The sequence below is a fragment of the Stigmatopora argus genome, chromosome 16 (genome assembly GCF_051989625.1).
Source record: "Stigmatopora argus isolate UIUO_Sarg chromosome 16, RoL_Sarg_1.0, whole genome shotgun sequence".
Lineage (NCBI taxonomy): Eukaryota > Metazoa > Chordata > Actinopteri > Syngnathiformes > Syngnathidae > Stigmatopora > Stigmatopora argus.
In genome coordinates this window covers 10,000,001-10,012,150 of record NC_135402.1, presented here as the reverse complement: position 1 = coordinate 10,012,150, position 12,150 = coordinate 10,000,001, and the positions used below count along the sequence as shown (strand labels likewise).

Genomic DNA, 12,150 nt, shown 5'->3' with positions numbered 1-12,150 from the left:
AGAGGCAAACACCAATAGTCCTCTTAAAATGTACAGTCATGTGCCAGCGAGTCAAGATAAACAACCGGAGTGTGTGGAAATGCTACAAAAGTGTAAGACCTGCTTCAGCCAAATTGCTGTTGTGCCTTCCAGATATCCATTATTTGCAGGATTTCAAATTAAAATGCTATTTGAACTCCTTGGCAGCCAAACAACATGCACGCAAAACATCTAATGATTTTATCCTTCCTTATGTTCAAAGCCAAAGTTGAGCTTCCAAACATTTGCCCGTAGACACGCGGTAGACACAAGCGTAATTAGCATTCACCCGGAGTGCTCCAATTATCACTCTCCTTACGCTTCTGTTTTTCTCCCCCCCGAGAGCCCGGAGGGAAACATTTGGCTTTTTCGGCAGCTAAATGCTCCGCTATGTTTCCATCCAGTTTTGCTAACTTTCCCTGGGCTTGTTGAGGAGAACAAAACATATCAGGCGCCTATTGTCACACACCACACCTTTCTATGAAATAACTAATTTTAAAAAGACTAGAGCGCAGTGTTAACCCACCACCAAGCCATTTTGTAGTCATTCATTTTCTGAAATGCTTAATCCTCACAAAGGTCACGGAGGGGTGCTGGAGCCTATCCCAGCTGACTTCGTGCCGGAGGCGGGGACACCCTGAATCGGTGGCCAGAGGGGGCACGAGTAAACAGACATGATTTTGGCTCATGTCTGCCAATACGAACATCAAAAATTCATGCTTTTTTTAAATAGATTTTTTTGTTTACAACTTTACCTCAGAGTTTGTTCTATTCTTTATCTTTTGCGAGGAAGGACTAATCCAATTTCCAAAATTATAATGTCACGGAATTGGTTTGATATATACATACATGTACATGCACATATATATATACATATATATATATATATATATATATATATATATATATATATATATATATATGTATATATGTGTATATATATATATATATATATATATATATATATATATATATACACATATATATATATATATATGTATATATATATGTATATATATATGTGCATGTACATGTGTATATATGTGTATATATATATATATATATATATATATATATATATATATATATACACATATATACATATATATATACATGCATATATACATATACGTATGTATATATATAATGTATGTGTATATATATATATATATATATACACATACATTATATATGTATGTATGTATATATATATATATATATATATATGTATATATATATATATATATATATATATACACACATATATATACATACATTATATGTATGTATACATGTATGTATATATACACATACATACAGATACATACGTATATACCTACATACACATACATACATATCAGTGGCGGGCTGTCAGGGCCTTCCATACCTTCTCTGCTGGCCTAGGAAATATCTGAATCATATATTGTATTTTGTCCATCAATACTTATTAAATAATTCCAAATTGTCTGTTAGCTTCCTTTCATTGCTTTTCCCCCTGGTTGCACTGCTTCCAGATGTGTGTTTTCATATTGAAGCATTTAACCAATCACATTTGAGCCATTATTTGTTGCCAGGGTCAGAAATCTGCCTCAAGGCCTTCACAATCAGTTCTGCAGGCTCTGCTGCATTAAACAAGCGTCGATAAGACTGTTGCTTTAACCAATCAGATTTCGAGTTGGCAACACCACAATGCCTTCTCGCAGGCGTAGGGATACGTCATTGCCTTCTCGCAGGCGTAGGGATACGTCATCGCTTTGACCAACTATGATTGGCTAGTGATAGAGTGGATTAGCGCGAGCTACCAAACTATCTGGAGCGAGCTGCACAAGCAAATATATTGTTGTGTTGATTTAAAGCCATTTTCAAGACGGACTTTTCAAGAAAAAAAAAAGCTAGACATCATTAAGAAAGGTCGGATAACTCCAAAGCAAGCAAATCTGTCACAAACGGGAACAAAGGTTTTCAGCACTAAATCGAATAAAAACGTATGCCAGAAATACGACAGGACAGGCTCGACTTTCAGCATTAGCTTAGATGGCGATAGAAAAGAAGGAAGAAAGAAAGGAGGATGGATAAGGATTTTGGGTGAGTAAAATATGGCTATATACCTAAATAATATTTCAATTGTATGAGGTTATTATTGATTCTTTTTTATGTGTCGCAGCTGTAGCTGCAGTAGAGGTTTTATAGCCATAAAATAGTTTTTGAGGGTTGGATTGATTCGCTGAAGGCGTCGCTAGGAATTCCACGGACCGCCGCTGCTCCATATATATACACACATATACATATACAAACCTTGAAAACAGTCTTCTACCAGGTCACACACTCGTTTTAAACATTCTTCTGCTTTAAACCATGGGAATAAGATGTAAAAATTCCATCAAACACGTTAAAGTTTAATATCATTTCTTTTTAAGCAGTCTATTAATATAGAGTGCTATTTATCTATTAAAAACACATTAAAATTTTGGGTGGCACCGAAATGGGCTAAAGGCACTTTCATTTATTTAGATGGGAACAGATGATTGGTGATACAAGTATTTTTGTGGTGATTTTGCGGTCAAGGTACCACGATATTGCAATTAAACTACAATATATTATGAATCCTCATCAGTATTTATTCTTCACTGAAAGGACCCCTCCCTTAATGACATTTGCGCTGAGTGCCTCGAAGGTGGAAAAGTGCTCCACAAGTGTAACTCCATTTAATATTTACATTAATGGTTGTGTTTCACTTTTCTTCCCTCTTGTTATGATCTCTGCAATAGCATTTGCAACACATTCACTGTCTGTCTTGCAGATTTTGCATTTCAACTTCCTACCCAGTTTTAGCATGTCAAATAAAACAAGCCCACGTGCCCCCGTGTGGCTTTGCAATGCTGAGCTGACGAAATAACAATCTGCAAGCCCATCTCCAACGACGCAAAGCAGAGGTTGTAAATTCCCATGATGCCAGCGTGTTTGCCAAGTCCATTGCTGATCCTATAGCTTTTCTTAGTTCCTCTTCAGTTCCTCCTTAAACACTCTGACATGCTGAATCTCCTGATTTCCCACTCCACTGAACCCGAGCCGTGACATTTCCTCTTTTCTGCCCCCAACCCCTCACCGCCCTTCTCTGGTTGCCGTCTCATACATCGCCTCCTCCATCGCACTTGGTCTGACTTCTCGCAGTTGGTCTCGCAACGTCACTAAATATAACCAAATGTGTCTACCTCCTTTCTTCCCTCTTCCGCTCACTGCCACCTCCTTCGTATCTCTGTTTGATAAAATCGGAACACAGCCAAACAATGTGATAAGTCATTGTCTGATGTTTAACACTTTACAGGGAAAGTCTCTATTCTAAGTCATTAAAACAGGGGTGTCAGACTTGGGTTGGTCACGAGGCCGCGTTAACGTCAACTCAATTTCATGTGGGCCGGACCATTTTAGATATAATATTTAGATTTCTTTTTTATAAATGGATTAAAAGAACTGGATTAAAAGCCCTAAATATTCAGTTTTTTTATAGATCTAAAACAATGTTTATTTTAGCTTTTTTAAATATATTTTTAGATTTTACAAAATGATTTTTGAACTAAAACACAGAAAAAATGGATTAAAAAATTACAATTATTGATTTAAAAGGGGGAAAATCAGGAAATTTAATATACATTTATACTCTTCATTTTAATTTGATCCTAAAACAGAAAATCAGCACTCATGATTTACTTTCTCGGGCCAGACAAAATGATGCAGCGGGACAGATTTGGCCCCCGGGCCGCCACTTTGACACGTGCATTAAAACATTTAAACTCATAAAAAACTGATGTCTACATATATGGGACATTAGATTTTTGGTTCATGTGAGCATCAAGATGAACATTAACTGCCTGAAGGGATGTCTTTTTTGTCTAATTACATTAATTCACTGCGAACGCATAGTTATCTGTTTGTTTTAATTCAATTTAATTAAAATGTTTTAAAAAAAATCAAAATATAGTTTAAAAAATTGTCAAAATAGGTTGGACGTGTTGCACTCATGGCAGCCAATGAGTTATTTTTTTCTTTAATTATATTCATTCAATCATTCATTTTCTGAACCGCTTTATCCTCACTAGGATTGCAGGGGTGCTGGAGCCTATCCCAGCTGACTTTGGGCCAGAGGCGGGTTAGCTACAATTACTGTATTTAAATAATAATAATAATAATAATAAAATAAAAACCAGATCCAAAGTAGAGATTAACATAAAAAAATACATTTAAATTCTCAATCAAAGCCAATGAGTTTTTAAAATCTCTCTCTCATCTCATTTTCTGAACTGCTTTATCCTCATTAGGGTCGCGGGGGTGCTGGAGCCTATCCCAGCTGACTTTGAGCCAGAGGCGGGTTAGTTACAATTATTGTATTTAAAAATAATAATAATAATAATAATAATAATAAATTAAAAACCAGATCCAAAGTAAAGATTACCCTGTATCAGTGGCCAGCCTGGAGGAAAACCACGCAGGTTTGGGTAGAACAAGCAAACTCCACACAGATGGACTGACCTGGATTTTAACCCAGGACCCCAGAGCTGTGAGGCCGACGAGCTAACCACTCGCTCCACCGGACTGCCAGTTGTTAAAATATATATTTGAATTTTGTTTAAAACCATTATTTTTAAATTGTTGTTTTTGATCAAAATAATCTCTATTACGGCCTACCTGAACCAAAATGTAATGTCCATATGATTTTTTTAATTTTTGTTGCTTAATTAATAGTCACTTCCCCAGTAAAAGCTCAATACTTTCATGGGTAAATTTGGCATATTCAAATTAGTGACAGAAATTCTAAATGTGTACTGTGATCACATTTAATCTCTCTCTCTCTCTCTCACTCCCTCTCCATCCTTCCGAGAGACATGACCTCATAGCATTGGTAGTATGAACAGTGACAAAAAGCCTCCCGCGAGTGGTAAACAGCAGGCGAGCAGGCTGTGCTGAAGCTTAAATAATAACCTCAGAGAGTTATGGGCCCTACTGTGGTATTATGTGTTCGCACACCTTCTTCCTCCCATCCGGTGATTTATCTCCAGTCTGCCAATAAACTTCAACATGAAAATGTCACACGTGGGGAAGGGCTGGCCTCGGCCCCGGCCGCCATTAACGGGGTCCGCATTCATTAAATTGTCAGCGTAAATTTTTGGAACCGGAGGGAGGAAGTGCGCAGAGGTGGGAGCGGTAGGTTGTAATGGTGGCGAGGAGGAGGGGGCGTACATTCACGTGAAATTGCATTGTAGCATTAGCAGGAGCAAGCATGATACAAGTGGCACAGCTGATAGATGAAAGATGAAAGTAAGATAGAAAGAGGAGAGGCTGAAGATGGCATGGGTGAGAATGAGGGAGAGCGATGGCCATGTGACGAACGGAATGGGGGCACAGAGGACAATTAGTTGGGGTGAAGGTTCAAAAACTGACTTTTTGTTTTTCTGCAAGATGCCTTGAATGATAGGGGATATTAATGAAAAACCATAAGGACGGCAATATGCTCAAAGATGCGAATATATATAAATGTGTATCTATATGTGTGTATATATGTTTGTATATATACATATATATATACACATATATACGTATATATGTATACGTATATATACATATATATGTATACGTATATATACATATATATGCATATATATGTATACGTATATATATGTATATATATATATATATATATATACACATATATATGTATACGTATATATACATATACACATATACACACACATATATATACACATATACACATATATATACACACACACATATATATACATATATACATATATACACATGTATGTATATATATACATACATACATACACATGCAATGTGTACATATATATATATATATATATATATATATGTGTACATATATATATATATATATATGTGTACATATATATATATATATATATATATATATATATATATGTGTACATATATATATATATATATATATATATGTGTACATATATATATATATGTGTACATATATATATATATACATATATATATATATGTGTACATATATATATATATATATATATATATATGTGTACATATATATATATGTATACATATATATATATATATATATATATATATATATATATATATATATATATATGCATATACACATATATATATGTGTATACATATATATATATATATATGCATGTATGTCGGCTGGGATAGGCTCCAGCACCCCCCGTGAGGATAAAGTGGTTCAGAAAATTAGTTAGACACACACACACGTACACATAGACAGTAATCCCGTATGACGCCATCGACATGATATGGCAATGATGCTATTCTGAGAACAAATGACTGTTATTGCAGTGAAATTGCTGTTGTTGCTCCAAAACAAGTTAACCTTGCCAAGTATGTGCTCTTCATATAGTTTCCCCCTTGTACCTTGGGATGATTTAGTAGTCTAGGTGAATCATCATAAGAGGCTCAGCGGTGATAAGAACATAAACAGGAATCCCCATCATTCCTTACTAAATCCATTAGTGTATCCGCATGTATACTAGCTTGATATTTGGCCTCGAGGCTACGTATTTAATCATTGTTAATCCCGATAAGTGTGCTTTTTTGCAAATGTGACAAAGATGCTCTCCTCGCAAAGAGCGGCGAGAAAGAGAAGCGTAAATAAAAATGTCAGCCCTCTGGTGCTGCTTCCTCTCGCGCTCTCAAGATGACCTGGGAGCTGCGAAGGCGTCACTAATTACCCTACCCGCAGACAAAAGAGGGGAAGAGTACAGAGAATTAGCCTGTCACTTATCAGAAGTTATTGGCTGTAAAAGGTGGTAAAATAATCGCGTGCGATACTGAGAAACTCTCTTACTAAATGTACTGAACAGGGACCTCCCCGATCTGATCACATGATCAGAAATCGGGCCTGAAACACTTCATTTTCAGGTGAATTGGATTTTAAAAAGGTGGCTTTTATAAATGTATTCTTTTACATTTTTAAGTAGTATCTCCAATCTATTTTGCCTATTGCTGCCAGGCACACCAAAAATTTGAATTGGACGTCTCGCAGGAAGTTCTCATTTTCAACATCGGTTATCCTTGTCAGGGTCGTGGGCAGCTGGATTCTATCCCAGCTGACTTCACGCAAAAGGCGGGCTACACCCTAAACTGGTGGCCAGTCAGTTGTAAGGCACAAATAGAAACACACAACCATTCTCCCTCACAATCACACCGCCACTGAGTGGGAATCAATTCTACGCTGTCTGCTCCAAAGTCAAGCAAAAGACCCACGGCATCTTTGGACATCATCCATATGTATAATACAAACAATTATATATGTATATATCAAGTATTTCTATATTTATATTGACACTATTGAAAGAAAACTTGAGAAAATGTCCAGTGACAGCAAAGAAAGTCAAGAAATCACAACTAAAATAGTCCAATTCATCACATTGTGTGACTAACTTTAACAAGATTGAAACTTGATATCCGTTTTCAAAGTTTTGGGATACAGAGAAAAGACACAAGTTCAGGACAGATTCCTGAAATTGTGCACCAGACTTTAAACCGGGTTATGGAGGTGGCACAGTGCGAGGCCAAATGTCAATGGGATGGATAGTGAATGAAAGTGTTGCGTCGACGAGGAAGCGGTGTTGAATCGGGAGTGACGAGAGCACAGCCGAGCGTGGCGGACAGAATGTCACACGGAGAGCAGATGAATCAGAAAGGGTGTCAGCATGGAACATCATCAAGGAGCCTGAAAGCGTCGCCGTTGACTCTCAAACATGGCGGAAAGGAGAAATTGCGTATGAAGCACGCGTGTGAGGGATATGATAAGAGTCACAACATGCTGCCCTGAGTGATGTCAGTGCTGCTATAGTGACATTAGTAAACATACATACATAAACAGTGTTGCCCGCAGTCCTTGTGAATGGAACTTAATTACAAGCTCCTTTCCTGCCTATTGTGTTTAGTCTAGCCTTTTCTTTGGCCACATCTGCCCTGTCATTACGCTGGCTGGAGTGATCTCTTCTTCCATTCGGCGTTGACCTGGCTCATGCATTTTTAAAATAGCTGCCAACCTTATCGCTACTTCATTATGCTAAGGATGCAGTGTGCTGTGTTACAATAGAAATGCGAATAATACAGGAACAGTCTCTCACACCTCCATCTCTGTCTCTTTTTTATAGGAGTTTCTACTGTATTGAGCCACAAGGAAATGACTTTGTGAAACAAGGGCCAAGAGAAGAAAAGAGATTTAAAGGAGGGGCGATAAACCAAGAAAGTGAAAGCCACAAAAGTCGAATGACGCCGGGTGTGATGGAGAGTCGAGCAGGTCCGGTCTATAACTTGGCCGCCCTGCCCCTCGTTGGCCTGGAGGACAAAACAGTTGGAGAGGTTGAAGAGCCAATGTGATGGGCACAAAACTGAAGGACAGGTTGCAACCTCCCTGTTTATTTATACTCTTTCTCAAAGAAGAAGGAGAAAAAAGAGCAACAAAAGACACGCATTGATTTGAAGAAAATTGATGCTGCGTTTATTTAATTTGCCACGTGTAGAAGTTATTGGACTTTATTGTCATCCTTTTGATGGTTCGCCATCTTGACCTGTGAATATGAATTTTCCTTTAGTTAAAGACAAGGGATAACCTGTGCATTACCCAAAATCAAACAGCTGTTATGCTGCGAGTAAGTTTACTGAAATTCCAAATCTCTTGCTTTATTAATGACGAGAAATCGCTTCGCTCGGTGATGCACTGATACAGCTGGGCTTTTGCGATACATTGGATTACCCAGAGTTGTTCGATGTTGGAGGAGAGCAATAAGAAAGAGCAATGGTGAGCAAAGAGCCCAACCACTTGCTGTCAGGCCAAACCAATGGGAAGAGTGCCCTGGCGGAAAAGTCAGGAACGATGACCGTGCGTTCGGTGCTGCTCAATCGGGACTCTCCAGACATTGAGAGTCGCTTGAGGCGGCGTCGCAACCGCACTCACCAGGTTCGCTTTAAAGACCTGGAGGACGGCAGCAGTAGCAGCGGCAATAGTGGCACAGGAGAGAATAGCAACCACCAGAGGTCGACGGCAGACTGTAATAGTCCTCATCCTCTGCGTAAAAACAGCAGTAGGTCCCTTAAGGGACCATGGGAGGGAAAGCATGGACTACATACTGGCAGCCTACCTGGTCAGACCTCTGTGGTGGGAGCAGTTCGTGGAGACATGGCCAGTACAATCGAGGTCGTGGCTGCTTTTTTGGCCAGGGCCCCTCCACACCCTCTCACGCCTGGCCCCATTCGTCGATGCTGGGCACCACCGACTAACTCTCTGACCTTGCCAATGACGCGGAAGCCAAGCACCAGCACAGCCATCCAAACCTCACCATGCCTGAAAAAGTCTCTCTCTTCCACACACCCTCGTACCCAGAGCCTAGGGGATTCTTTGGGCATCGACGGTGACGATGAACAGGATTCCCAGGATGAATACCTTACAAGCAACCATAAGGCGCCCTCAAGCTCAAGGGATCTTAATGGTCCCCAAGGGCCGGCGGAGCGGACTGTGATTGAAAGGAGATCAAAATTGTCCCGAGTGGACATGAAATCAAATGTTGATGCCACAAAAATCTCCAGGCATAGTTGTCCTCCATCAGTCCTTCACAACACCGAGCTATTCCACTGTCTTAGCACGTCCAGCCGAGACGGCTCTAAGCGGCAAGGAAGTGTCACGCCCTCGCTGGTCCGGAGGAGAAAGCGTCTGAACAGGACAACAAGTGATCCTGGAAAAGAAGTCCACTATTGCACCACTCCTACTCAGACTGAGAGTTCTCGTTCAACTCTGTCGCATTCTGATATCAGACCTTCACGAGTTGAAACCGATTGCACGTCCGCACATTCGAAATATTCCACTATACAAATTCAAACTGCTGTCAAGATTCAAGACAACAGCTCCAATTCGGCCCCCCCTTTAAATGTTTCACAGTGCACCACACAGGTACAAACAAATTCTCCCTTGCCCCCTGCTACAGTCCATCAACCATCCCAGATGCAAACTCCCAGCCCATGTCCTTCGCCACCTCCGCTGGAATCACCAAACTCAGATCAAATTGAAGCTGAGAGTCATATGCCAGCAAATGTGACACAGGACCCTTTCCCCATGCAAATAACTACTGTGCCTTACTGTACATCTCCGCCTTCTGCAAGTGCACCGTCACAGAACCCTGAAGCATGCACTGAGCCACCTTGCTTCTCGTCAATTGAGCCGGCAATTGTCTCCTCGCCTCCCTCCACAGCCCTTCCACTTTCTTGCTCCGCACCCACTGCAATCCAAAACGCCATACCATATTATACTCATGTGAGACCAATAGAATCAAATAGTCCACTACCTGCCTGTTCCACACTGTTGCCAGAATCACCAGCATGCCCCACTACAAACGCGAACTCTCTTGTCCCAAACGTGGCCTCACCAGTAATCCCCCCATGCCTCACTCCTACTCCTGCTCCTGCAAATAACCCAGATGTGGCTGCTTGTCACCATATACCCCAAACCATTTCTCATCCAGAGCCACAAAATGTGTATCCAGCTACAAATGGAAAAACATGCACAATTGTGACACAAACAGCTTTGTCTTGCACCTCCATCTCCTATTACACTACAACCCATACATCAGGGTCTCTCCACAATCCTACTACCCCTTCGTGTGCAACCCTAATCCAAACTGTAGCGCAGTGCAACATCCCATGTCAACCTTTGCAAAATGCCTCGTCAGTCAGCATGGGCGTAGCACCCTACTCCTCAATGTTCGCAAAATTAACAACGTGCAGATCTCCACCACCACTGGTTAATCTTCCCAATGTGCACCATTGCACAACGCCAACAAAGGCCGTCCCTCTGTACTCGTTTCGAGCAGCACCGCCGTACACCCCTCCCTCTCAGGCCCCCTTGAACACTCAGGATAAGAGGGGCATTAGACTCCCGCCTCCTGCACCGTCGCCTCCACCCTACACGCCACGTAAAAAGGGAAACGACCCGCAATCGGCTGCAGCCCGTACACCCATGCTCAGGACAGAGAGCAAGGCCAACGAGATGGACAAGGATGAAGAGAAACCCAAGAAAGATGTTAAATGCACAGACAAAGTAAAGCTCTGTGAGAGAGCCAGCTCTCTTAAGCAGAGGGCTAAAACTCCACCAGTTTGTGTGGTGAAGGGAGAAAAAACCTCTTCTCCAGCCAAGGCCTGCTTTAAGTCTAGCTGTCTCAACTCAGCTCAAGCTCAGCTTGGGGTACTACATAAAATCCTCTGTGCAGGAGCCAACGTTCCCAATAGCGAACACACAATCCCTCCAAACCAGCAGGGCTGTTCTGGGGCTAAGGGGTGTGCAGTTTCCCAGGAAAGGCCTCTGACTCCAACCCAAGCTGACACACTGAGACAGGTGCAGGAGATTCTGGGAGGGTTGGTGTCTGGAGCTAAGTGCAAGTTGGACCCAGCCCGAGTGACAGAGAAGCTCCTGGGTCCCAACGGGCCCTTACGAGACATTCGAAGCCTTCAGAATCATCTCCACAGCCTGGAGGGGGTCTTAGAGACCAGCCAGAATACCATCAAGATCCTACTGGATGTAATACAAGATTTGGAGAAGAAGGAGGCTGAACGAGATGGGTGAGGCAAATTTAATTTCAATACGAGCAATTCACAATCATTTCTAACTAGCACACAAATGTTCCGATCTCTGCTTTAGCTTCAGAATATGTTGTTTGCTTTATTGGTTTATGCTTTTCTTGCATTTGGCTCAAACTAATCCAGGTCCAAGGTGTAGGCAGGTAGGGTATTCCATCAAGATAGCTAGAAGGAATCCAAAATGATCTAGGAAAGAGTTCAGCTCATCTATGACCCTATCAAGGGCAAGGTACTAAAGAAGATACATGGATAATAGTTCATGTTTCTACATAACAGAAAGTTTAGGAAAATTATTCAATTGGGTGTAAAAATGTTATTGATGCAAAAAGCATCAATGTCGTAGTTACTATTTAAAGCAGTGGCAGATATTACAAAGTTTGGATGATGAAACGTTGACAGAAGGGATATTTTCAAAGCTTTCACAGCTAGTAGCTGAATCAAGGGTTTGCCAGGGTTTAAATGTTGAATTTA

At 40.7% G+C, this 12,150-nt stretch overlaps 2 protein-coding genes across 6 annotated transcripts in view; one reads left to right on the top strand and one right to left on the bottom strand.

The window, feature by feature from the left end:
• Window positions 1-12,150, top strand: part of LOC144090774 (uncharacterized) — a 38,074-nt gene that overhangs the window by 1,961 nt on the left and 23,963 nt on the right. For all 3 annotated transcript variants that reach the window (XM_077622559.1, XM_077622558.1, XM_077622556.1), the window contains exon 2: window positions 8,208-11,661. In XM_077622559.1, the coding sequence (XP_077478685.1) occupies window positions 8,852-11,661 (2,810 nt within the window). In that variant the 5' untranslated portion in view covers window positions 8,208-8,851. The remainder of the gene's footprint in view (window positions 1-8,207; window positions 11,662-12,150) is intronic.
• Window positions 1-12,150, bottom strand: part of LOC144090778 (BCL2/adenovirus E1B 19 kDa protein-interacting protein 3) — a 35,520-nt gene that overhangs the window by 18,477 nt on the left and 4,893 nt on the right. The window lies entirely within an intron of this gene.